Consider the following 23,030-nt stretch of genomic DNA (forward strand, 5'->3'; position numbering starts at 1 on the left):
TTATGATACCCCGGCAATAAAGTTTTCCATTAGGGTTTGGGCACATCCAGTTGTTCTCTGAGCTTTGTGTGTCTGGGGGGCATTTTCTAAAAGCTTGATCCCATGCTCACATGAAACGCAGTGAAAATATTCTTAGTGCTTTTTGATGGCCATTTGATGAAGATCAGGGGTTGTAGCAGAAGTATGCTGCTGTCTTCAGTGAGGGCTCAGATATAAGATCAAGTTCTTGTGGTTGAATCTGTACTGCTACAGTATACGTACAGTATGTGCCCAGCTCACTGCTCCACCCGTGAGCAGTAACACATGCCATTACACAGGCACATTAGCTGCACCCCAAGAAAGAACAGATTTGGGGGTTGTTAGAATATACGTTTATATGTAATATAATCCATCTATAGGAAAAGACATATAAAGATTAGAAAGCTGATGTCTTTCACTTGCCATCCCTTATTTCAGAGAGAAGTATTTTAGGATGGCTTATTTTCCAGGCATATAGAAGGTAAGAAAAGGTCCAAAATGATCAAGATAAGGAATAATCGACCAGAAATTCAAGACACACCCTGTGTACTGTTTCCTTATGGAGAAAGAGGTAGTAAAGTTGCAAAAACTACTGTGGTTTAAGTCATACTACAGATATACTGCTACATATAACTACAAATTTAATAAGTGCTCAGGATCTATCTGGTTTTTTTCAATCAGTAGAGCTTAGGGAAACAGAACCATCAGACAAGACTTTTTTTTTTTATGCCAATAATACAGTTTCTCACATGTGCAGCAGCAATCACGCTGTTTGAGGATTTGTCCATAATAAATCAGACACAACAGAACTGTTGTAACCATAGCTCCAGAATTCCCTGGGTTCTCCTAGGAAATCATTTCAAGGAAAAAAGAAGAAAAAAATTTGGCATAACAAGAGGTCTTAATTTAAAATCCTGAGAAAAACATACAAAAGTCCAAACTATTAGGAAAAAAAAAAAACAAACAAATTCATATGGGAGGGTCCTCAGGGTCAGAACCATCAGCTGCTTAAAGTGCACACAGACAGCTCTCTCCATCCACATCCTGGAGAAAAAACCTGGAGCAAATGAGCTGCCCTACAAAAGCACCATGTGTCATATTAATATTTCTGCTGTTTTACCACCTGGGCAATTTTAAGGTAGGTTTCTCACTGGTATGGGGAGCAGACAGCCCATGCTGAATTACTGCTCACCACGGACCAAAGCCTGAGGAGACACATGCAAAAGTGTCTACTGATTATCCACAGTACCGTATGCCGGAGAGGAGCTTTCAGCACTGGCTTTTGCTGAGCTTCCTTCTGGCCATTTGCTCTGTTGTCCTGGCCAGAGATTTTCCTTGTCGTACCTTGATTGTGTCCCAATGACATGGATGAGAGCGCACAGGCCACGCTGGGGATGCTGTCGGGTCTTACAGCACTGAGGCAAGACAAGCGAGTGCTGGAGGACAGACAGGTTGCAACGCTCTTGCTGAAGATGGTTATATGGGGAAAATAATTAATCTGCTCTATTAAAGCTAATCAAAATCCACGGTGACCCACAAGTTATTTTAACCAGGAATATTTCCACGGTTTGCTCCCTGTTGTGACCCCAATTGCTATCCACCGTAAACTGAGAATAAGCTGAAGAAAGTTATCAACGGCTGCCTTCTGCTCTCCCAAGAGGCAGTGGTTTCTGTATAGCACCAATGTATGCTCCTGCAGCTGCGTGGATGGGCTGAGGAAGCCAACAGGGCTGGGTCTTACATGAAAGCCCATCAGGGCCAGCACCTGCACTCACAGCTTGTTCTCCCTGGTAACACTTAAATAACTGATTAAAAACACGTGAAGCCCCCATCACCCCATCCCTGCATTGGATATTGCACAATAATATTTAAATACCGTATAAACAAGTCATCCCTATATGGAAAAGGCTATCAGCAGAGAGGGTTGAGTTCAGCTTGGCATGTACCGGTGCAGTTCCTGGGGGCACTCCTGCCAAGCCTGACTGCAGCTTGTTGAGTCACATAGGAAACAGGTGAGGCTGGAGGAGAGGAACTGAGACACTGTCTGTGGCTGTGAATGTTTTTTGGGGTGATGAAGGCCATCCAGTCGCCTGTGAAGGTCAGAGCCAGTCAGGAACAGACTGCTTCATGAGTGCCCACGCAGCCCAGCTGTCCTACTTTCAAGGCATTTGCTGCTCCAGCTGTCCTGACACCATTCTGGGTGAGATGGAAAATGGAGAAAAGAGGGGTGAGCACTGACGAAAGAGCAAACGCTGCCCTCTCCCACTCCTGGAGCTGATATTACAGTGGGCCAGGAGAAGCCTGTCTCCATTCACATGCATTCACACCCCAATGCATCACGTAGGAAACTCTCCCACCAGGATCACAATGAAGTTCATGCAGTTTTTTCCATCTTTCACAGCTGGCCTCAAGTATGTTCCTGGCTGGAGACAACACCTGTGGTGTGTGGAGTGGAGGTGTTTTGTGTTAAGGGGTCCAGCTTGCAGGGAGCTGAACTCAGGAACTCAAAGTCCCTTACTAATGGTCCTTCTTAAGGACAATTTTGGGAAACAATCCCTGCAGAGAAAGCATCTCCTTAGCCATGACTAGATAGGGCTTGTTCCTTACTGGAGTCCTCAAGTCTTGTGTGGACCTTCCTGTTTTGCTGCTCTTCACTAACCGTTCTGGGTCACGCGCACCCTCGTTGCTCAGCCCCACTCACACAAGTGTTTTATCTGAAGCAGTGCTCAGGGATGTGGAGGACTGAATTAACTGTCTTGCTTAACCCAGTAAATGCTTAATAAGGAACGGGTAAAAACAGAGGCCCCTCCAATAAAGGCAACCAACCCAACAGCCTTTTCATTTCCACCCACCCAGGCTGTGCATAAAGGTGTTTGCAGCGTGATAGCAAGATTACTCCCTTCAGAGTAGTTTTATTCCCCAGTAATGAGGGGATGCCACTGTGCTTCCCGTCACCATGCTCAGTGCCTACCTCTGCCGCAGGCTGGAGTCGTCCTGGGTTTCTGGTGTGCGCAGGAGGCAGCGAGATGGCAGGGCTGTTCCCCGGCCAGGCTCTGGGTCTGGCTGGGACGGGATTAGCTGGCAAAGCTCTTTGGGGTGGCCGGGGCCTAGAAATATCCTACACAAGAAAGAAACAGTGTTGAATTCTCAGCCTGGAGAGCTGCCCAGCCTGAAAACAGATATGATCATTTTTTGTAAGTCTGAGACAGCAGATTGGGTATGCAGCTGCACACCTCGAGGTCTCTGGTTTGGAGTTAGCCCCAGGGATATTACAATCTAATGGCTGCATGATGAAAAACAGGAGAAACCTTATAGACTGGGCAGGAGTCCCTATCACAACTCAGCCTGTAGCATCCCTGCCTGAGACAAAGGACTGAAGGGACACAGGTAGAACCATGCTTGCAAAGACCTCTCCCTCTCTGAAGCAAGGAGGAAGCGCAGGTGGCTGCCGCTATGGCTTATCATATTATGCAGGTAATCAGTGGTTTTCAACACGTAGAGTTTTTCACTTATCAGGTTTCATGAAGACCAGATGGCCTTAGGCTGCTGGGCAGGTGGCTTCAAATGGAGGACAACCAAACAGGGTAAACAGGGTTATCTGGCTCTGCCTCCTAAATGGAGCTGCGGGCTGAAAGCACGTCATACTCTGGCTACTAGAGGATCCAGAAGTTTTAAGCCATGAATTTTGTAAGTAATAGGGAAGCTATGTTCCAGAGCCTTTTAATTAGCCAATTTATTGATGCACTTAAGGTTGGAAGCAAGTTTCACACACATACACTCACTATATGATTGCCCATACAATGCCTGTAAACCCTATATACGTGTGCCCATACAAATACACGCAGCCCTGCACCCACCTACAATCACTTATTACTTTGTTTGTGCACACAGCTGTCCCTAATAGGATACTCAGAGCATTATATTTTCCATTCATCTAATGAATTTCAGTGTAAAGCATTCCCCTAGGGAGAAGTTACCCACACAAGAACTAACTGCTGTTGTTGCTTAGCCTCTGTGCTAAGTCGCTGGCTTACAGGTGTTGATTTAATAAACACAGCTGCACTCACAACTTGGAGGGCACCCAAAAACCCTGCAGTCTCCTTAGACTAGGCATAAATGCGATGCTCGACAGCTGCATCAGCCGATGCTTAGGGATCTATTGCTCTCCAAGGACCTTGCCCTGTGACTGCAGGAAGGACAAGGCAGACTAAATCCCACCGACTGCCGCATCCAAAGAGCTCCTATAGGAATAGCAAGAGAGCAAATCTGGCAGATACTGCAAACGTCTAGGAAGGACACTGACACTAGCAAACAGCAAAATTAATTATTTCCCATGTACATTCTACATCTTGTGGGTCTCCTCCAACCCAGAAATAGCAAGGATTCTTTTGGAAATCCTAGGAAAAGTGTTCCATCTAGTAGGTCTGACTGAGATAAAGAGACTGGGTGCGTTGGGGGGGAACACAATGGAGATTGTGGGGAACTTGTCAACAACCAGCTGGGAAGGATACCTATTCCTCATTGACTACAGTCAGCTTCCTGCTTTTGTTTTAGTTTTCTTTCCTGCTGAAGTGCTGGCTGTTCACAGGAACAATGAAGCTAGAAACAAATCCCATTTACTAAAATATTTTGGGTTTGTTTTCCTCTATATCCTTCAGAGAGAGACTGCCTGGGAGCCAGCCTCCTGCTATCCCGTTACTGAGCCCTTTGCTTCTTTGCTGGCCCTAACCTAATAAAGCTAGTAGGGAAATACTTTGGTAAAATGGGTTTAAGTCAGTCTAAGTGATTTGCCATCTTTTCCACAAGACTGTGGGGTCTGTACTAAGCTTAGAACAAAATTGCCAGCAAAAGAAGTACATCAATACCCTTTCCTTATAACCCTCAAAATGACCTCATGGCTAGAATGCTCACATGAGATAGGAAATACTAGACTTAACCTGGACTGCCCCTGTGCAACATGCTAAAGGTCCCATTTCTGCTCCACATCAAAATTTGTCTGAGGCTCCTGAGGCTTTAGTCCAGGAATGGCCAAATGCAAGATACCTGGGGGACTATCCCAAGGAATGGAGATCCTGTACTCAGTACTGAACCTCAGACTTATCACTGACTGGTAATCTCAGAAGGGCTTGTTTCCAGGAGATAAAATATATGCAAATGGTAAGAGGAGCTATGCTAGGCTTGCTTAGGGAAAAATCTGTACAGTCCTTTCGTTCCTGGCAAATTATTTATTTGATTTGCAGCTAAAAAATATTCAGATCACCTTGGTAAAGTGAATGCTGCTTTGTCATCCAAGCTACCTGACTTCAAGTCCAGATCAGAGGTATCGGGGGACCTGAATTAAGAGTAATTGCGTGTGCTAGCATCCAGCACGGTCATTGTCAGCTACACTACAAAGCAAGGAGGACCACCGGTAATTGTCCTGCGGTGAGATGGAGCACGCACCAGTGAGCACGGTAACTCCTATGCCCCCACCAGGGTTAGAGAGGCTTCACCAGCCTCACTCAGACCAAGCCTCCCATCAAACCGCATCTGCAGGACAGCGGTGTGACTCCGTACCTGAGAGACGGGGGGTTTGGGAGCAGGAGGCGCCGGCCTGCTCGGGGGTTTCCGCTGGGCAACGTCCTTTGCAGGTGCCGGCTGCGCTGGCCCGGCGGGCTGCCCCACGCCACAGCTGTAGCCAGTGGAGAAGGCAGATGGCTGCTGTGTGTTTATCTGGAGCCCTGGAGCTTGCTGGGGAGGAGGTTTCGATGGGATTTCAGGGAAGCCAATCACCTGTGCAGAAGATCCACAAATCCCAGGAGTTAGGTACTTCCACTTCAAACCACCTTGTTACTCTGCTACGCTTTTGAGGATCTGCATGAGGTCTTTCAGCCACAGAGTAGAAAATATTGCCTGCAACACTGGTATGCGTTGTATATGTCTAGCAGGCGTTGATTAGATAGACTGGGACAATTTGGGATTCCCAGAAATGGGAATCGAGAACAGAGTAACTCAGATATCATCATTATAAGTGACGCTTGCAAATAAATCCAGTGTTTGCGATTTCTACTGTTTTGAGAGGGGGATGTGACAGAAGAGAGACAAGGAGATCAGGAGAGACAAGCGGCCACACAGACCTGGTCAAATCCCAGCTCCTACCTTTAAGGAAATGGCTAGAAATAGATGCTACATTCAGCTCCCACTGACTTTCAGCCATGGGGGATTTCTGTCTGTTTTTCCCATCCTCTGATAAATCCACTCCCTAATTGCAGTGTGAGAGGGAACCACATCCCACATCTCAGGGCAGCTGCATCTCTCCCCGGGGAGGTGGAAGGTGACCTTGCCCCTACCTTCCTCTGCTCCTGGGGGGTTTTCAACTTGAAGGCAGGGTTTGCGTGCCCATTTCCAGAGGTGTCACTGACAATGAGAGAAAGAAGAGAGTGTTATTTCCTTTATACGTTTTCTCCTTTTTCTTTGCTGTATTTTCCATTATATTTTAACTGAAGTCAAAAACTGAGAAGCAAATACCGACTATACCAACAAACGAATTTAGTTCTATCCCTCACAGCTTTTGCAATTTCTCTTCTGTCCTGACACTGAAAGGGGGTGGGTGCAAGCAGACAAGGCGCAGCACTGACAATTTACCTGAACTGAGGGGTCTTCTTTAGAGAACAGATGGCAAATTTATTCCAGCATTTCAGGTAATAGAATAAAAACATGATTCCAATGAGAAGGAGAATGGGAGCCAGGATTGCAAGAGTTATCACAATCGCTGAGGGGCCTGAGGACAAGAAATCAGAGTTAGTTAAATGGAAAACTCTCTGCTCCCAGTCTAACTCGAGTCCTTCCAAAGTCCCACCATAGTAGAGTTGGTCCCACTCACCTTCGGGCATGGGGGGACCACTGTCCAAGCTTCCTCCCCTCCCCTGCTTGTTGCAAAACGGGGGGGCCCACCCCTGGTTGCAGTGGCAGTTCTTGTTGTTATTGCAGACCTGGAGTGGGAACACTCAGAGACTTTAGTGCCAGCTCCTAAAGAATCTGCAAGCTAAAAAAAAATTAAGCCCTTGCTGGATAAAACACTACAGAAAAAACTCTTATTGGCATAAATAGGGAGTTAAGTGCCTGGAAACATTTTCTTTTCAGGGACTGAAAGTGCCTTTTATTTCCTGAAAAATTCTCCCTTTCTCCAAAAGACAAGGGTTCTTCAGCTGAAGTTCCACTAACCTGGATTCAGGAGAAAAGCAGCATTTAGAAATGCCTTTCTCTTGTTCTTATCTCTAAACTGAAGGACAGGAGTCTTCCCTTCCATCCAGTGAAGATTTCTTATTGTTTAGGTTTATTGCTTGGCCCATTGCTATTTGTTTTATCGTCTAGGCAGCCCCTGGAGGCGGGGCTGATCCCTCTGATTGGGGACGTCCTGTGCTAATTGTAGCGTTTAATTTGATTCTGTGGAATAGCTGACAATCACTTCCTACAGCTTCATGGATCGTAAGAAATGAAGCAGACTGGGAATCAAAGAGTGGGGCAAGTCCCTCTCGTTGTCGGGTACATCATGGGGCCTCCCAACCTGCTCAGGGAGGCACACGCTGCTGAATGCTGCTGTATTTATCACTCCTCTCCATTGCCTAACTGGACCATGGGGATGGAAAGATGCTGATGTTTTGTGCCAGAAACATCAGCAAAAGGTATAAAAAATTCTCACCAGCCTTTTCTTTCCATCCCCTGGGGGTACGGCAGAGCACAGGGGGATAAACTGTTCCAAACATGACTTTTTACTATGTTTTTCCCTCAGTTAGTCTGATTTTTTTTTTTATTCAATCTAAACTGGGCCCAGAAGATTTTTCTGTAAGACTACCCCTTCGTGTTTTTCATTCATTGCAATTCATATCTCTCCTCTAGACCTCCTTAAATCCTATGTCAAAGGGACACTCACGGACCAGAAAATGCATTAAACATGAAAGGAATGTGCAAATTAATAATCAAGAAGCAGAAGCCCGGAGCAAACTAAGCGTGGTATCAGAACTGAGCTGAACAACCATCCACAGATGAATGGCAGCCCATCCTGCTTTAGTCTGAAATGGAGCTGAAGAGGAAGACACCTACTCCATGCCCATGGCACTTCTTGCTACAGCTTTCAGAATCAAAGATGATGGATGTGTTCTGGCAGCGTCCCTCAAAGCAAACCTGCAGAGAAAGGATCAAAAAACTCAGCATTAGCTCTTTGGGTTATGTACCATATTACTGCCTTCTGTTATTTTGTGACTTGCGGGGTCCCAGACACCTTGGCAATACAAGTAATACCCTGGGCAGATCAACAGGCCATGAAGTTAACCTGGTTCCCAAGCAAATATTTAATCACTACCCTAAATCCCAGCTAATGCGCATCAGAGAGAGGAGTGGGAGCTCAGGAGGTGATAGCTTGGCCATGCCCATGTGGCAAGTCTCTGAAGGAGCTCTCAGGTGTCTTGATTTCTAACTGTGTGTCCCACCTCTAAGCAAGACAACCTCAACCAACTAGTGAATCCCAAATTTAGCACCGGCCCTGGACTTCATCTGGCAAAGACTTAAGGTATGGCCTTTGGTGTGTATTCTTCCATTGCTTCTCAGAAGCCTCTAAGAAATTATTTTTCTAACAAACATAAAAAGTCCCTAGAAAGGCATTAGACATAAGAAATGAATGGCTTGATAACCACAAAGCACTTTCCAGATGGAAAAGTGATACCTTGAACCTCCCCCAAGCCATTACAGGCAGGACTGTACCTACATGATGGCTCCCACATTTTGTTCCCGTCAACACCAAGCCAGGATCCAGCATCTCCTTTTCTTCACTCTCAGGTCTGTACACATGGGTCCCTCGGCACCTCAGCTGCGTCCTCTGCATACGGATAGTTGTGTCTATGGCCACCGCATTGGACTGCAGGGGTTTGGAAGCAGAGCTCTGGCACTGGATCTTCCCACATTTAGCATCTCTGATTTCAAAGGAAAGGCTAAAGTGATTATTTCTGGCTTGCTGAATGTTTTGCAGGCATCAGCTCTCCTTGTAAATTAAAGCAGCAGTCTTGAGTCATTGTTCAATGGCAAAGAGCAAGCACCTCCCAAGAGCTAGCCCAAGCAACAGTGTCTGATGGGTACTGATGGTACCATTCCACTGTCCCCATGCGTAGGCCAGCCTCAACAAAATCACAGATAAGACTAAGAAGTCTTTGTCTCAGTTAAAAAGCTACATTTAACTTATGGATTTGAAAATCCCCTCTTCCGTTGCTTTGAACAAATATCAACTACATGTTTTAAAATGGAAAAGGCAGGGAAGATGGTAAACTTAAAGTTTCAGTCATAAGGGCTTTAGGTCTGACAAGGACGCAGCTGGTTTCCCAGGAGGCAGAGGGAGGGAATGAAACCAAAGCATGGATCAGTTTTATCTACTGGCCCATAATTTTGTAATATATACAAACATCTTCTCCAATGAGCAACTCTTGGCTGCCACTCTGCTTTCTACCTCATCTCACACTTCCTGTAGTTGCCGTAGATGTCCTTCCCACAGTTCCCGTAGATGTCTCCAGCGGCATTAACCTTCTCAAAGCAGGCGTCTGGTGCTGGCCTTGCTCCTGCATGGAAGAGACTCACGTGACTGATTCCTGTGGAGCCTGGCAGCCCATCTCACCCCATGCCAACCACTCAGTTGTTCTTCTTCTGGGATGGTTTGAGCAGGGGAAATTTTTGCTGCCTCCTCCAAGCGAGCAAGGCAGGAGAAAAGGCTCCTCAGACTTTGCCACTGATAACGGGTATGAAAGGTACTACTGCCTTACACAGGGTGAATAATAGCAGGATGCCACATAATACTGCCTGTTCAAAGGACAACGTATTTCGCTGCAAGTAGTGTCCTTACCAGGCCCCCACAGCTGCAAGCACTGGTCTTTATATGTGAGACACATGCCATTGTAGCAATAGGCCTTTCCTCTGTCGCAGGAAGCCCCATCGATTTGGTAAGAGTTGGGGGGGCAAAACGGTGACTCGCCAGTGCAGTATTCTGGGAGGTCACAGAGTCCTGATCTTTCCCTGCAGAGAGTTCCCGGAGACATCAGCTAAAAAGATACAAAGGGGAAAAAATGGCATTATTGCTTGGCTCCTTTGTGGTTTCATGTCTGCACAATGTCTCCCTGTAGATAAGAAAAAGTCTTGCATGCGTCTCTTCATCCACCTTGTCTTAGGTTTTTTGAGGTCAGCAGTGATCCAAATGACTCTGTAATTTCATTAACTGGGTGAGCTGTGTAGAATCAAATTAATGACTGGATCCCTTCCCTAGGTAGCAATGAGATCATGCACAGAAAATAAGGCTGCCAGACCTCAAGGGGACACCGATCCATCTCCCTCTGCCCTAGGGTAGGATCTGATTTACCTAAGCCATTTCTGACAGATGTTTGTGTAATCTATTCTCAAAACCCTCCCTGTCTGGGAAGTTTGTTTCAGTGTTTGCCTGTCATTTCTGCTGGAGACATTTTCCTAATGCGTAACTTATGTCTCCCTTGCTTACGAGTTTACCCAGTTCATTCTTGTCCTGTCCACCACGGACATGGAGAACAGAAGGGCATACACAGTTACATCTATGAGTTTTTTCCAAGTCTCTTGTGAAAGGAGTGAGTCCAGGTGGATTCCTGGAAAATTATTTTCCACATGCTCAGGATAGGTCTGTAAGAGCACGCAGTCAATGTGCAAACACAAAAATGAGCTTAAGAGAAATGTTTGCCTACGTACATTTTTTAGTCAATTTGTTGTCAAAGCTTGAGATCTTTGGGTCCAAAATCAGAAACACATTTTAACCAGCCTCTATAAGGAAAGCTGAGATTTAAAATTATAGTGGTCACATGCGTGCGTACATACATACAATCCTCTTTGCTAGCGTTTCTTCAGCAAGCACCTGGGCTAAAGGAATTTAACTGCATCCCAGAAAACAGGGTTCAGAGCAAAGATAGCATCCAGCCTAATCCCCAGAGGAAGTGTTTGCTCTAAGAGCTCTGTCTAGTTTTCTTCTAGAGCCAAAGAAGATAAATATTCATTCTGAGTCACCCCATCCCTAAGTGTGTAAGAGAGGCAGTGTGACTTCATTCCAGCAGCATTCACAGCTCATCTTAAGTTATCACAGGAGTCAATTAAATTAGTCAGCTAGAAGAAAGGACCCCACTAGTTTGATTGCACTCTAGCTATTGTACAGAAAATCAGACCATGTTGCTTGCAGGTGAGGAGCTGAACTCCACGTTTGGCTGCGTTTGCTCCCCTTTCCCCTCCATCTTTCAGCCTCACACTTCCACCACCATTATTCCCTCTCCTCTCTTAGGAAAACCCAGAGATCCCACCTTGCACTGATGACAGCAGCTGCCGTGGGCACATTCGGCACCCAGCTTCAGGGAGCAGGTGCTGGCGTTGCAGCAGGGGTTGTTGCATTCCTGGAAGACAGTGAGATGCAGCAGAGTTTACAAGACAGATGTTCAAGACAAGAACATGCCAGAGCATCGAAGTGTGAGGCTGGCACTAACTTGTTCTCGTACATGATGAATTACACGCGAACAAAGTAACAGCCTTCCTTCCACAATATCTTCATGATACCCAGCACGTGCTGAATTACGGTACTGCATAATTGTATCCTATGTCGGACTGACTGGATACTATAGGTTGTGCTCATTACATCTAGTGAGTCTGGGCTGCTGGTTCCAGCTCCCTTTTGTCTTATTAGTCAAAGTATGGATTTGGAGAAGTGAGATGCAGTGCTAAGAGAAGCCCCACCCTTATCAAGAATGGAGCCATAAGTAAAGTGAACTTATATATGAAACTGCAACATCTAAGATCACTTCTTCTTTTCTTTTTTAAATGAAGTTTTCATCACCTCTGTTCAACCACAGATTACACCATCCCTGAGTTCTGGGATGCATTGTACTACATACTGTGAACTTAGACATGATACTTTACAACCTTGATTTACATTGCATATACACTTACATACAAGGAAGGTATGCATATCTCCTGCACAAACAAAAGCTGTTTACATATCACATAACTGTATTTGCAAAATACATAACAAAAATCATTGTGTCCCACTAAACCCCAAATGGTTGGATCTGAACAGTTGTTACCTCCACCTCTCCACAGTCACACTCCTCCCCCTCTTCCAAGTAGCCATTTCCACATTTCTTCCCACCATACATTTTTTTGGTATCCGGCATATTGGAGAGACACATCCCTCCACCAGACTGCAGATACTTCTCCAGCTCTTTTCTATTGCACTGGTTGAACACCTTGGGGAATGGGTGCCTGAATATGGACAGTGTAGAAAAACATCATGACAGATCTGGGCAATGGTTTAGAGAACCAAAAATGAGCACATGCAAATCCTGACAAGTGCCAAAGGACACAGGTCCTTCTCTGAAGTCTCTGAAATTGTGCAAAAGCGGATCGTGATTGTGTGTGCGTGTGTGTGCGTGTTCAAAATCAGATCCATCTGGATTACATTAGAAAATAAGGTGATTGCACTGCAAGACTGTCTAGTAATACAATGGCCTTAAAAAACAAACTTTATTGAAACAAAAATATGTTGAGTTAGACTTGACTTTGTCATCTGACAAGTATAGCTGTCCTTACCTGCTCAATACTGAAGCTGTGGCTTATTCCTAAATCTGCTTGAATAAGCCTAAGAATCCAGCACTCACACTGTGAATGACTGCTTGTGAATTTAACTGATAAAAAGAACGTTTTCTTTTTCCTATCTACTGCCTCATTGCAAAGGACATGAATATTGTTACATGAATTATTAATTTCTGTTGCTACAATGCTTGAACCTATGCATTCTATTCATGACCATGCATGCGTGAGTACACATTGTGTATTGCAAGCTCTACCTGCATGCCAATATATTTTCACTTCTCACCTAAATGTTTTTCCTTATTTGGAGGAAATCATTCACGTAAAAGAAGGTATCTAATGGAAACAATTTTGTTAAAAACTGCTAAACCCCAAGGAGGAAGGCTTGAGGAAACAGGGAATGTGGCTTTAAGTGAATGGGTTCAGCTGACGTTTTTACGTGACTGAAATATGGAAGCTGTTGTGGTTCCTCATCCAAAATGAGCTCTGGAATCCCTGTGGGTTTCCAGGGTCACTCTTGCTTCCCTTTTCTCTCAAAGCCAGATATTTCTTCCCTTTTAAACACAGGCTTTCTGTGACTCACTGAAACTAAACAGTATTCTTAAGACAACAAGCAGTTGACCTGTTTTCATGTCTTCTGACTTAGAAATATAATTCTGTTGCTGTGCCTTTTAATAAAATCAGTTCTTTCCTGTTTCCTCTCTTTACCACATTGTAACACATATTATCTTTTGCACGAGATGCTTTAAGAAACCCTATCAACTATCTATCTACGCATCTTGTGTGCAACACAGAAATGAAACCGGCGTAAACCTCTACATGCCAAGGTCACATATGTTCTGGTCACCCCTCATTTCTCTGTACTTGCTGGCAATAGGCAGTCCAGGTTTTGCAGAAGGATGTGTGCGTATATGCATTGAACTTGCTTTGGGGTGATGGATCATTTGGTAGGACACAGTGGAAAGCACAAACTCGGAGACGAGGGGTTAGAGGCATCCTGAGACAGTCTCTCAGGACAGAAGATAGGAAAATTTTCCTTTTTACCAGACAGTTTAGAGCTCCACTTCTAAATGCTTCCAGGTCCCTACATTACCTAAGGCCAATCTCAGGCAGGAATAAGTTCATTGGCAATTTAGCAAATTGCTACCGATACATGAGCTAGGGTTTGCCCAGCAGTATTTTCTCTGTGAACACACTGGCTCCAACAGGCAGCAACAGACCCACCTTCAGTCTGCATTTCTAGCTCTTGCTCCACCAAGGCTCTTGTAACAAAGCCCTTTGCATTTCTCCATGAGACCCTGTAAGACGAACTCACCCAGTTGCAGAAGCCATGATGCAGCCTCCATCTTCTGCAGGGGTAGTACAGCAGCCAGCTGAATCATGATTCATGCCAAAATTGTGTCCCATCTCATGGGCAATAGTAGCAGCAACACCAATGGCATTATCAGAGTGATCCTGTGCAAGGTCAAAGAGGCACATCAGCATTTTACCTGTGCCTGTCCTGTGCACCTCTGGGTCAATGGGGTAAGCGGCACTTCTCATTACTACGTGTTGAAAACTTCTACTGAAGGTATTCCTGCCTATGAGTAGGTGAGCTGGAGGTCTTCACGGGAAATATTTTCTTCCTGGGCTTTAGGGGGCATCTATCCTATGTATTCACTGCTGGCAAGAAACATCATATTAGGTATTAGCAACTACTTACCATGTTTACTCCTCCTGACTGGAAATCAGAGCACATGGCCATCACAGGAGCCAAGCCTACTGTGGTACCTTGGAAGGGCACACCCCTAAAATCAATCCAGAAAGACCATGAAACGGCACCGAGGCACTTGAGAAGGCAAGGCAGAGAAATGCCTCCTGTAGTCCACAGCTTTATACATATACAGAGTGTCAGGTGAATACATTTTCTTTAATAATATCTTCAAGTACAGGACATTATAGCAGAGCTACAAAGCCTTAAGACCTATTTTTCTTGGACTACTGCTTTGTTTTATGGGCCAACCAGCCAATCCTATTTTTTTATAATGGTCTGGTGCCAAAAAGTGCTCCCCCTGAGCTTTGTTTGCAACAAGCACAGAAAAGACTATTTCTGGATCCTTAATTGGATACTGTTTTGAATACTTAATTTACCTTAAGCCTGCTATTTGCCGGTTTGGGATTCAGGGACTTGACAGAGTACTAGATAACACCTTTGAGGTGCAGCCACGCTCAGCTCCTGCCTGGCGAGCCAGAATTCTGCACCGTCCCTGCCGGCATGTCTGAAATGGGAGCCTTGGAAATTGTGCTCAGGACATGACTAGGTGAATGTGAAATACAGTAATGTTAAAGGGGGGGAAAACAAACAAACAAACAAACCAAGGGAAAAGGCATTGCATCTCTGCATTTCAGTCCTACAGGTTTCTCCTCTGACTCACCACTATTTACTGGTGGATTAATTACTGTGGGAGAGGTAAGGAGGTCTAAGAGTTGCTGCAAATTTTTCTTCCAATGACATCTGCATTGTTGGCCATAGCTACTGCCCTAATGAGATCAGTAGGATGAGTCACAGATCATCAGCTACCTCCCAGCACCATGTCCCCTGTGTCTCAGAGGGATGAGTTAGGAACAAATGCGTTCTGCAGAGGGCTTAGCTCCCCTTTACAGGTCTTGCTTATGGTTTAGATTTTCTTGAAATTGTACATGTAGCTGTGACAGATCATGTGCAGCCACCTGTGACACGCACACACAATAAAGCTGATGCACTTTGGTGCTTGGGTATTGAGACTGCTGCATAGCCTGGGACCTCCACTTTTCCTAAGGTGATTGTGCTCTGGGTGCCAGAGCTTAATGCTGGCTGAGCAGCCACTACATAAATCTGCCACTCTGAATCTTAGAACGATATAACCTCACATACTGATTTCTCATCTACCCAAACCACTTGTCAGAAACAGGTTATTTCAGCAGAAATAAACCTACGTGATTAGCTGGGCGTTATCGTGTTTTCTGTGCACCCGCTCCTTGCTACTCCAGGCCAGAAAGGACTTCAGGGTGGAGTAGGGGTTCTCAGTTACATCACATTTATTCCAATTACTCCAGATCTCCAGCCCCACCAAGGCAATCCGGATATTCAGGGATCTGTAAAACTAAGATACGGGAAGGAAAAGAGATGACAAAATGAGCACCACTAATTTATTTTACTGTCATTTTAATCTTTTATATAAACCTTGCTAAATGCTACTACAGATACACATGTCCAGAGAATATGTTCTCTCTGGAAATGCATTGCAACTTAGCACCGCAGCTCTGCAGAGAGAATTGTGCACCACCCACAAACCTAAACTCAATTGAACTAGAGATGCTGAACTTTCATTTTTAAATCAATGTCAGAGGGATAATCTAGAAAAACAAAGACTGGAGACTGAGATCATGTTTATCTTTAGAGATGTCAAAATTCCTGAAAAGGGGAAGGAAATAATCTGCTGCCCACATCAAGTACCAACAGGACAAGTCTTCATGGACCAGGGGGGTGGTGGTGGTGAAGGAAGCGGTGAAAGGCATTTAAGGGGAGAAGGGGAGTACAAAGGGAGTAGATCTGAAAAGTTGTGACATTTACTTCAGCAGCAGTGGGTACCACTGCAAGGATGACCTCTGAAGGCTTCTTCCACCTCTATTTGCCAAGATTTCTAAAATTTGAAGTGCATACCTTAGTCCCTTGTCAAAAAGCAGTATTTAGGTAACACAGTTAATACAGAGATGTATTAAAAGACAGAGATGTTCATGCTCACTCCAAGGTAAGGAATGGAGATTCCCCCACCCCGCCCCGATGTCGAACAACAGAATTGTTTGTCAGATGCTCTCCACTCCCCAAGTCACTGGGGAGAACTGTTGAAACATAATTTTCTCTCCCAAGAAGGCAGTCTTCCTCTGTCACAGTTAATTCTCATAATTCATGATTTGGACTTTGCTTTCCTCAGTTCATGCACACCTGATCTCACCTTATCTACGTAATTAGCAACCTCCACTAATTTAAGCCTTGTTGCTTCAATGTTGAAGTGATGCTTCTGAAACTGAACAAAATGAACATGTCAGATAGCACAGAGGCAACTAGGAAGAGCTGAAATGTGTTAAAACAAGTCACATTACTCTGGGAATAAGAAGGTGACTATCAGGTGAAGCCCAAAAGCTTTCCTTCATTGTACACCTGACTATAAGCCCACCCGTACATGTATATTCAGAATTCATTCCTGGCATCCCACTGCAGCGATGATACTCAAGCCGTGGTAGTAACTCAGTGGAGCGACCCAAACTTATCAGAGCCCACAGAGCCAGGGGCTGACAAAGAACTGACAAATTTGCCAGGCAAAATATATGGTAACATGACTTCATGTCTGAGGTCAAGGCTGCCATAGCGCTCATCCCATCTCACTCATCCAACGGATGTGGGATGCATCTCACTCATCCAATAAATTTGCCTATTTAAACCACCTGGCAATTAACAAGTTAATTTTAGCAAACTGTTTGATTCAAGGAATTAAAGTTGCGAAATGTTTAGATTTTTGTTTAACAGATGACAAAACTTGGGTCTTTTCTTCTAGCGAGGGAGACAGTAAATGCAGCAAGGGCAGTTAACGGCGACAGTGCAAGGGTGTCTACCCCAGCTTGTCTAACGAAATGGTGAACAACATACGGCAGTTCCTAGGTATAACGTGTTTTCTCATAGTTTCCCTGGTATCCAGCTGCCTAATAGAGAAGGCTGAAATAGGTTCTGCCTCTTTAGTTTTGTTCAGAATAAATTATAGCCCAGAGCACTACGTGGCTTTCACTATTGGAGTTTCAAGTTGTAAATAATGAATAGGACCAGCCTGACTCCCGTCTGTGCTGGAGATTAGGTGATCGGCAAAACACTGCACGGTTTGCACTGTCAGCAAGTACATCTGGCATACTGTCCAGGCTGGGGACGGGGAGGGATTGCTGACTTCACTGGGTCTCTTCCAGCCCTATTCTATGATCTAGAGCCTTGAAAATGTCTATTTATATATCTGCTACCGGCTCAGAGCAGAGGATAATCACGGTTATCTTCTCTAGAGATTAAGTGTACCGCAGAGTTACAAGCACGTCGTTCCTGGAAACCCCCAAGTCACCCTAGGCTGAAGGCAGCCTCTCCCATCGATAACCAGGGCCGACCACTGCTACCTTGGGAGGGAAGAACTGACCCCCAGCCCTAGTCCTTCAACCAAATCGCAACCTGCATCTCTTCCCTGGCCAACGGTATTTGATGGTGGCAGCAGAGGAGTCATGGCTGCTAGGACAAAAGTGACCAAGACACAGCTCTCCCTGTCTGCTGATGGGGGTAGGACCGTCGGGATGGCAAAAGGAAACCTGTTGAGCTCCAGCTGCCCTCCCCGCCCCAGGAGATGCTGCAGGTGGGATTCTTGCTCTGGGCCCGGTGCTCAGTTGGTATAAACATGATCCCTTTTCTTACCTCTGCATAATCAGCCACGAGCAGAAGCTCCACATACTTCGTAGCCTGCAGAATCTCCCGTTTCACCTGTGGCAGCAGCAACACAGGTTATTTCCCCAATATCCCCCAAGAAACTCTTCGCAAAACATACATACAGGCCATTTTTCCCAGTTTGCTTTTCACTGGCCATTCACCCGCCCCATTACACACAGGAACCTCCAGATGTGATTGACTTACAGCAACCAAGTATCACAAGTCAGTTTAGCTACACCAAGTGCCCACGTGCCTGTCCTCAGCCCACCCGTTTGTTCATGTATCGGATGCACAAATCTGTGCAGGAACAGCTACAGCCCAGATTCCTCACGCTACACAATGGTCCCCAACACTCATTTATTTCCCTGCTGGAGCCACTATTTGGTAACCAGCTTGCTACAAAGCCTCTTAAATATTTTCCTTCATTTCACTTTCTGAGCTATGTTCCCAGAGAACAGCAGGCTCCTCGGGCTTGGAACAGCCAACAAATTTGGAGCATCATGCATGGACCCAGTTTAAGCTCTACTCACCCTCTGGCGAGGTGGTTTCATCCCAGTTGTGAAGTCCCTGAGCCAGTCTTCAGCTGTGTCCCCAGTGCCCTGGTAGCCACAGGCTCCTCTCTGCAACCTCAGGTTATCCAACCTGTAGATCAAGTGCTGGTTTGGGCTGTTGGGAACCGGCTCTAAGATATAGCTGGAATTGCTGCTCAATGAGATAAGTCCTCTGTCGAAACAGGAGGCAATAAAAGGGAAAGTTAATTACTATCACAGCAACCAGAGGCAAATCCTTCTGCTGCTGCTGAGTTCCCGTCTGACTCTGGCAAGGCACTTACCCTTACCAGGCCATTCGATTCATTAATAAAAAGGATGGGAATATTTTGAGTTCAGAGGGGGAATCCCTGAGCTGGCGTATATTAAAATCTATCCAGTGGGCCTCAGACATTCAATTAAGGGGCTATTGGAGCATGTGCTGCAACAATGCTAACCTGAGAAGTACTTTTTTAAAATACAGCTTTTTCTTTAGGGGCAGTGGAAGCTTTTCAACCAATTGAAGAAATTTATCTTTAACAGAATTGACCTAAAAAATGTGAAGACTTTGTCAACAGAAAAAAACACAGTTCTCTCTAGGACTTGCACATAGCCATGCAGTTCTGGTTTTCTCAACGAGCATGTTACAGCCAGAAGAGTTGGAAATCTCCTGTGTTTGATGCCCACTAGAAGACGTGTGGCTCGACGGGCAGTGTGCCTCCCTGTGAAGGCTCAGACTGAAAACAGCCACGTGAGCTCAGCTCCCGTGCCTTCGTGGCAATTAGAAAATGATGTTGAGGACTTGCCAGCACACCGCTGACAGCTCAGGGGTGCAGGAACGCTACCACATGTGCACACCAAGGAGACATCTCTATCTCCTCTCCAGCTAGGAAAGCAGAGCCTAGGAAAACGCAGGCTGACAGAAGCAAGGCACACCTGTGATTACTTTTGCTTTTGGATTATTTATCGCAAACCACAGGTGGCTGCACTGTCCTGTTTATCTCACTGGGCTCTCTGGCCTGTCCTACATTCACTTAAGATGTCTCAGGTTTGCTTTGGCACGGGCTGTTTCCTGGCTGGAGCCAGTCCCACCAGCACAGCTTCCAATCAGCGCTCGAGAGCAGATGACCACTAATATCAATAAAGCCCATGTGGTGTTTTGGAAACAAACTCTGAGCTGGTGTAAATGAATGCAGCTCCTTGATTGCAACAAGCCATTTCATTTACTCCTGCTGAGGATACAGACAGTCTTTTCCTGCCAAAGACTCCATTACTACCAAAGCGAAGGTTTTAAATGCATAACACACACAACCCCGGCACCACCCAGGAATAAAACAGAGAGCGGGGCTAACAACCCAGGAGGAAGTTCAGACTTGAAGACTTTGCCCCAAAACACACACAAAAACTTGCCAGCTGTGAAAGACTGGGAGAAGGAGCTGGTTTCTGCATTAGTGTAGAGTATTGGGCTGGGACATGGTGGGTCCTGTCCCTGTCTCTGTAAGGGATGCAGCCCTGAGTCACTAACAAGAGAGTCTTTTGCTCCAGTGGATTCTTGAATTAAACTCACTCATTGCACGAGTCCACATTGCCAGCACAAAGGGGGAAGGAGTCTAGGAGCTGGCTAGAAGGCCGTGGTTATTAATGATACCCAAGTTTCTGCATTTCTCCTGACATGCTCCCTTTTATGCCCAGGACCCTTGGCTGGGTGGCATTTGAGAACACGTCTATCTGCCCAGAAAAAAATAAGGCAGCCAGGCTGCTGGGGAGCCGAGCTTGAGTGGCAGCACGCTGAGGAGCCGAGCAGAGGCATTCCCACAGCTCCGGCATCACCAGGCACTTACCGCAGCCCTCTGCATGTGCTGAGCGTGACGCTGGAGCGCTCCCAGCCCCTCACGACCCCATGGTAAAAGCAGTGGTCCTGGAAAGCAGAGGGGAACAGGTTGGCAATGCAGTTTTGGGATGGATGTATGCTGTATTTAGACATCACCGAGTCCCATGTGAGTGCTGCCAATACTCTTGTTCTCTTTCCACTGCATTTGGCAGTTGACTATCATAACTAAACCTCTGTGAGTCTGCATTGAAATTTGGCCTTTCAGCTGCCATGCGTGGCCTGTGCAAAAGCATCAAACGGCTCCTTGTTGGCAGTAAAAATTAAGAGCTTTGAATCCCCAAGGAAGCAACTCAGATGGCTGCAGCATTAAGGCCAATCCCAAGCTTTCTGCCTGTAATGGGAGCTGCCTATCGATGGCAGCTGGCCCTGGGTCAGGCCCCAAAGGACGTGCCTTCAGCCCCAGAGAGGGTGACACCACGGGCAGTGGGGAAGTCCCCGTCTGGGGGCTCCTGGCAAGACAAAGGCAGCCTCTGGCAGGGACAAGGAGGCTTTGGGGCAGAAACGCCAACATATTCATCACATCCTTTTCCCTCACCCCGGGGCAGTATCAGTAAAGATGATCTCATGGGGGTTTTATCTCTTATTTTTGCATTGCAACCAATGCACATCTTTGTGCCACTGCAGCATAGAGTCAGCCAAGGCTTGCGTGAGATGAGTAATTTATGGGATTTTTACTGAAGAGGAGCCAGCTCACACAGGCTGGTTTTCCCAAAGGCTGGGAGTGTCCCCAGAGTGGAGTACCCAGTGGCAAAACTAAAAGCAAGAGGATGAGCAGCGTGAGGATTAAACGATCCCCCAGCACCCAGAGAGGGAAGCGATGCTGGAGGCTGACCTGGGCTTCTCATATCAGAGCTCGGGCAAAACAGTAAGATGTTTTTACCATTGCTGGGGGATGGAGATGCTTTCTTGCTGGAACCCCCCAGGTCAGAAAGTCAGACTGCCCTCCCCTTCAGCTTAAAGCAGACCCATAGCCTTGAAGAAAGGCTCTGGAGAAAGAAGGTCACACGCTTCTCCGGGCCCCCTGCCTGGTCTCCCCTGCACTCTGCAGGAGGGAAAGTGCTCTCTGCACTCACCGTGTGGGTCAGAGAGGTGGTCTGGGGTTGTCCAGTCTGGCTGTAATGAGTCTCAGTGTAGCTTGGTGCAAAGAGGTTTCTGCAGATACAGGGAGGGGCAAAGAAAAGAAAAAAAGAAAAAAAAAAAAGGCAGTAAGACCTTTCTTTAGACCTGGATTTCTCTTTCCTAGGTGTGTTAGAAAATCGGCTAGATGCAGCTCCTTCTGAAGTCAGTGTAAATATTCCTGTTGCTGTGAACCACTGTTGTGGACTTGGGGCGGTCGCTGTTTGCTACCCACAGGGCGAAACCAATTGCAATGCACAGAGAGGGCAGGCAGGAGACAGGTATTTGGGGGACACCAGTCAAGAGCTGCACTGTATCTCTGCACTCTGCTCTGGATCAGCACTTTCTGCCTGTGAGGCACTTGTTAACACACTGTCCCCAGGGAGGCAGCACCTAATGGCTTCCTGGTGGCACAGGAGCCATCGGAGCCACTGCAGGACCAGCGCCGCAGGCTGTGCTTCCCTGTGCAGAGCACGCTGTGATAGCAGAGGGTCAGAAGGTGGAAGCATAGTTGACCTTGCCACATCCACCTATCTGCTGCCCTGGCAGGAGTGGAGCACGCTCACTTCTGAAAGGGCGCAGTGAGCCATCTTCCTAAGTGCTCTTTCAAGCCATTTATTAAATTAAAATAATAAAGGAGAGCCTGTCCCTGAGTTTGATCAGGCGCCGAGATCCACTTCCAACAGCTGCAAGTGAACAATTCAATTTTTACATGAGGACTTAAAAAAAACCCTGGAAACTCAACATCATCTTCCCTTAATGGGTGCAAGTGTCTGAGCGGAGTTTCCTTTACTACTGCAAAGTCATGCCCCAGATATACGGGGATTAGATTCAGCGCACCAAGTCCAGTGTACCAAGCACACCACAGGCCAGTTCAGGACACATCTGGGCACTGGAGTGAGTTCTCAGCTCAAACCCAGACTCTCTCCAGTGCCCCAATCTGAACACAATTATAAACCAATCTGCATCTGCATTTCAACTTCTGCCCAGAAGCCGATTCACATCTTTGTCCTAGGAAAATGCTGATTCCCCACTTGGAATTTGTTTGTGTCATCCTCATATAGACAATATTCTCCCTGTCTTCAGCCCAGGATCAGACCAAAAGTCTATAAAAGGCTCTCCTGTGCACTTAATAGTAAGCGTTTTGATGTGGTTCCAGAGGAAACAGCCTTCCCCTTCTTTTTAAACATCTGCATTTGCTAAACAGTAATGTAAAAAGTACAGCAAGTCAAAATCTGGGCCAAACCAAGAAGGTCATATCCTGTGTCCATCTCAGCAGCAGTAAAATGTAGGTTTAAAACAGTTTTTTAAAACAATCGCCTCACTTCCAAAAATTTGGAGAAGGAACGCAGAATATGCCCCATCTATGAAACACACTTCTGCAGCAACCCTGCGG

At 46.1% G+C, this 23,030-nt stretch overlaps 1 protein-coding gene across 2 annotated transcripts in view; it reads right to left on the reverse strand.

The window, feature by feature from the left end:
* Window positions 1-194: 194 nt before the first annotated feature.
* ADAM19 (ADAM metallopeptidase domain 19) overlaps window positions 195-23,030 on the reverse strand; it is a 34,082-nt gene continuing 11,246 nt past the window's right edge. Inside the window, exons 4-23 of one of the 2 annotated variants that reach the window (XM_076349757.1) lie at window positions 21,592-21,670; window positions 20,469-20,545; window positions 18,631-18,823; window positions 18,089-18,154; window positions 16,602-16,673; window positions 15,583-15,749; window positions 14,330-14,414; window positions 13,943-14,082; window positions 12,123-12,300; window positions 11,349-11,438; window positions 9,884-10,079; window positions 9,494-9,602; window positions 8,762-8,966; window positions 8,101-8,181; window positions 6,881-6,989; window positions 6,643-6,778; window positions 6,348-6,414; window positions 5,575-5,790; window positions 2,990-3,136; window positions 195-2,214 (exon numbers count right to left, since the gene is read on the reverse strand). In XM_076349757.1, coding sequence (XP_076205872.1) covers window positions 2,128-2,214; window positions 2,990-3,136; window positions 5,575-5,790; window positions 6,348-6,414; window positions 6,643-6,778; window positions 6,881-6,989; window positions 8,101-8,181; window positions 8,762-8,966; window positions 9,494-9,602; window positions 9,884-10,079; window positions 11,349-11,438; window positions 12,123-12,300; window positions 13,943-14,082; window positions 14,330-14,414; window positions 15,583-15,749; window positions 16,602-16,673; window positions 18,089-18,154; window positions 18,631-18,823; window positions 20,469-20,545; window positions 21,592-21,670 — 2,500 coding nt within the window. In that variant the 3' untranslated portion in view covers window positions 195-2,127. The remainder of the gene's footprint in view (window positions 2,215-2,989; window positions 3,137-5,574; window positions 5,791-6,347; window positions 6,415-6,642; window positions 6,779-6,880; window positions 6,990-8,100; window positions 8,182-8,761; window positions 8,967-9,493; window positions 9,603-9,883; window positions 10,080-11,348; window positions 11,439-12,122; window positions 12,301-13,942; window positions 14,083-14,329; window positions 14,415-15,582; window positions 15,750-16,601; window positions 16,674-18,088; window positions 18,155-18,630; window positions 18,824-20,468; window positions 20,546-21,591; window positions 21,671-23,030) is intronic. The other variant, XM_076349758.1, reaches the window with a different exon arrangement.

Source organism: Aptenodytes patagonicus, chromosome 12 (assembly GCF_965638725.1).
Source record: "Aptenodytes patagonicus chromosome 12, bAptPat1.pri.cur, whole genome shotgun sequence".
Lineage (NCBI taxonomy): Eukaryota > Metazoa > Chordata > Aves > Sphenisciformes > Spheniscidae > Aptenodytes > Aptenodytes patagonicus.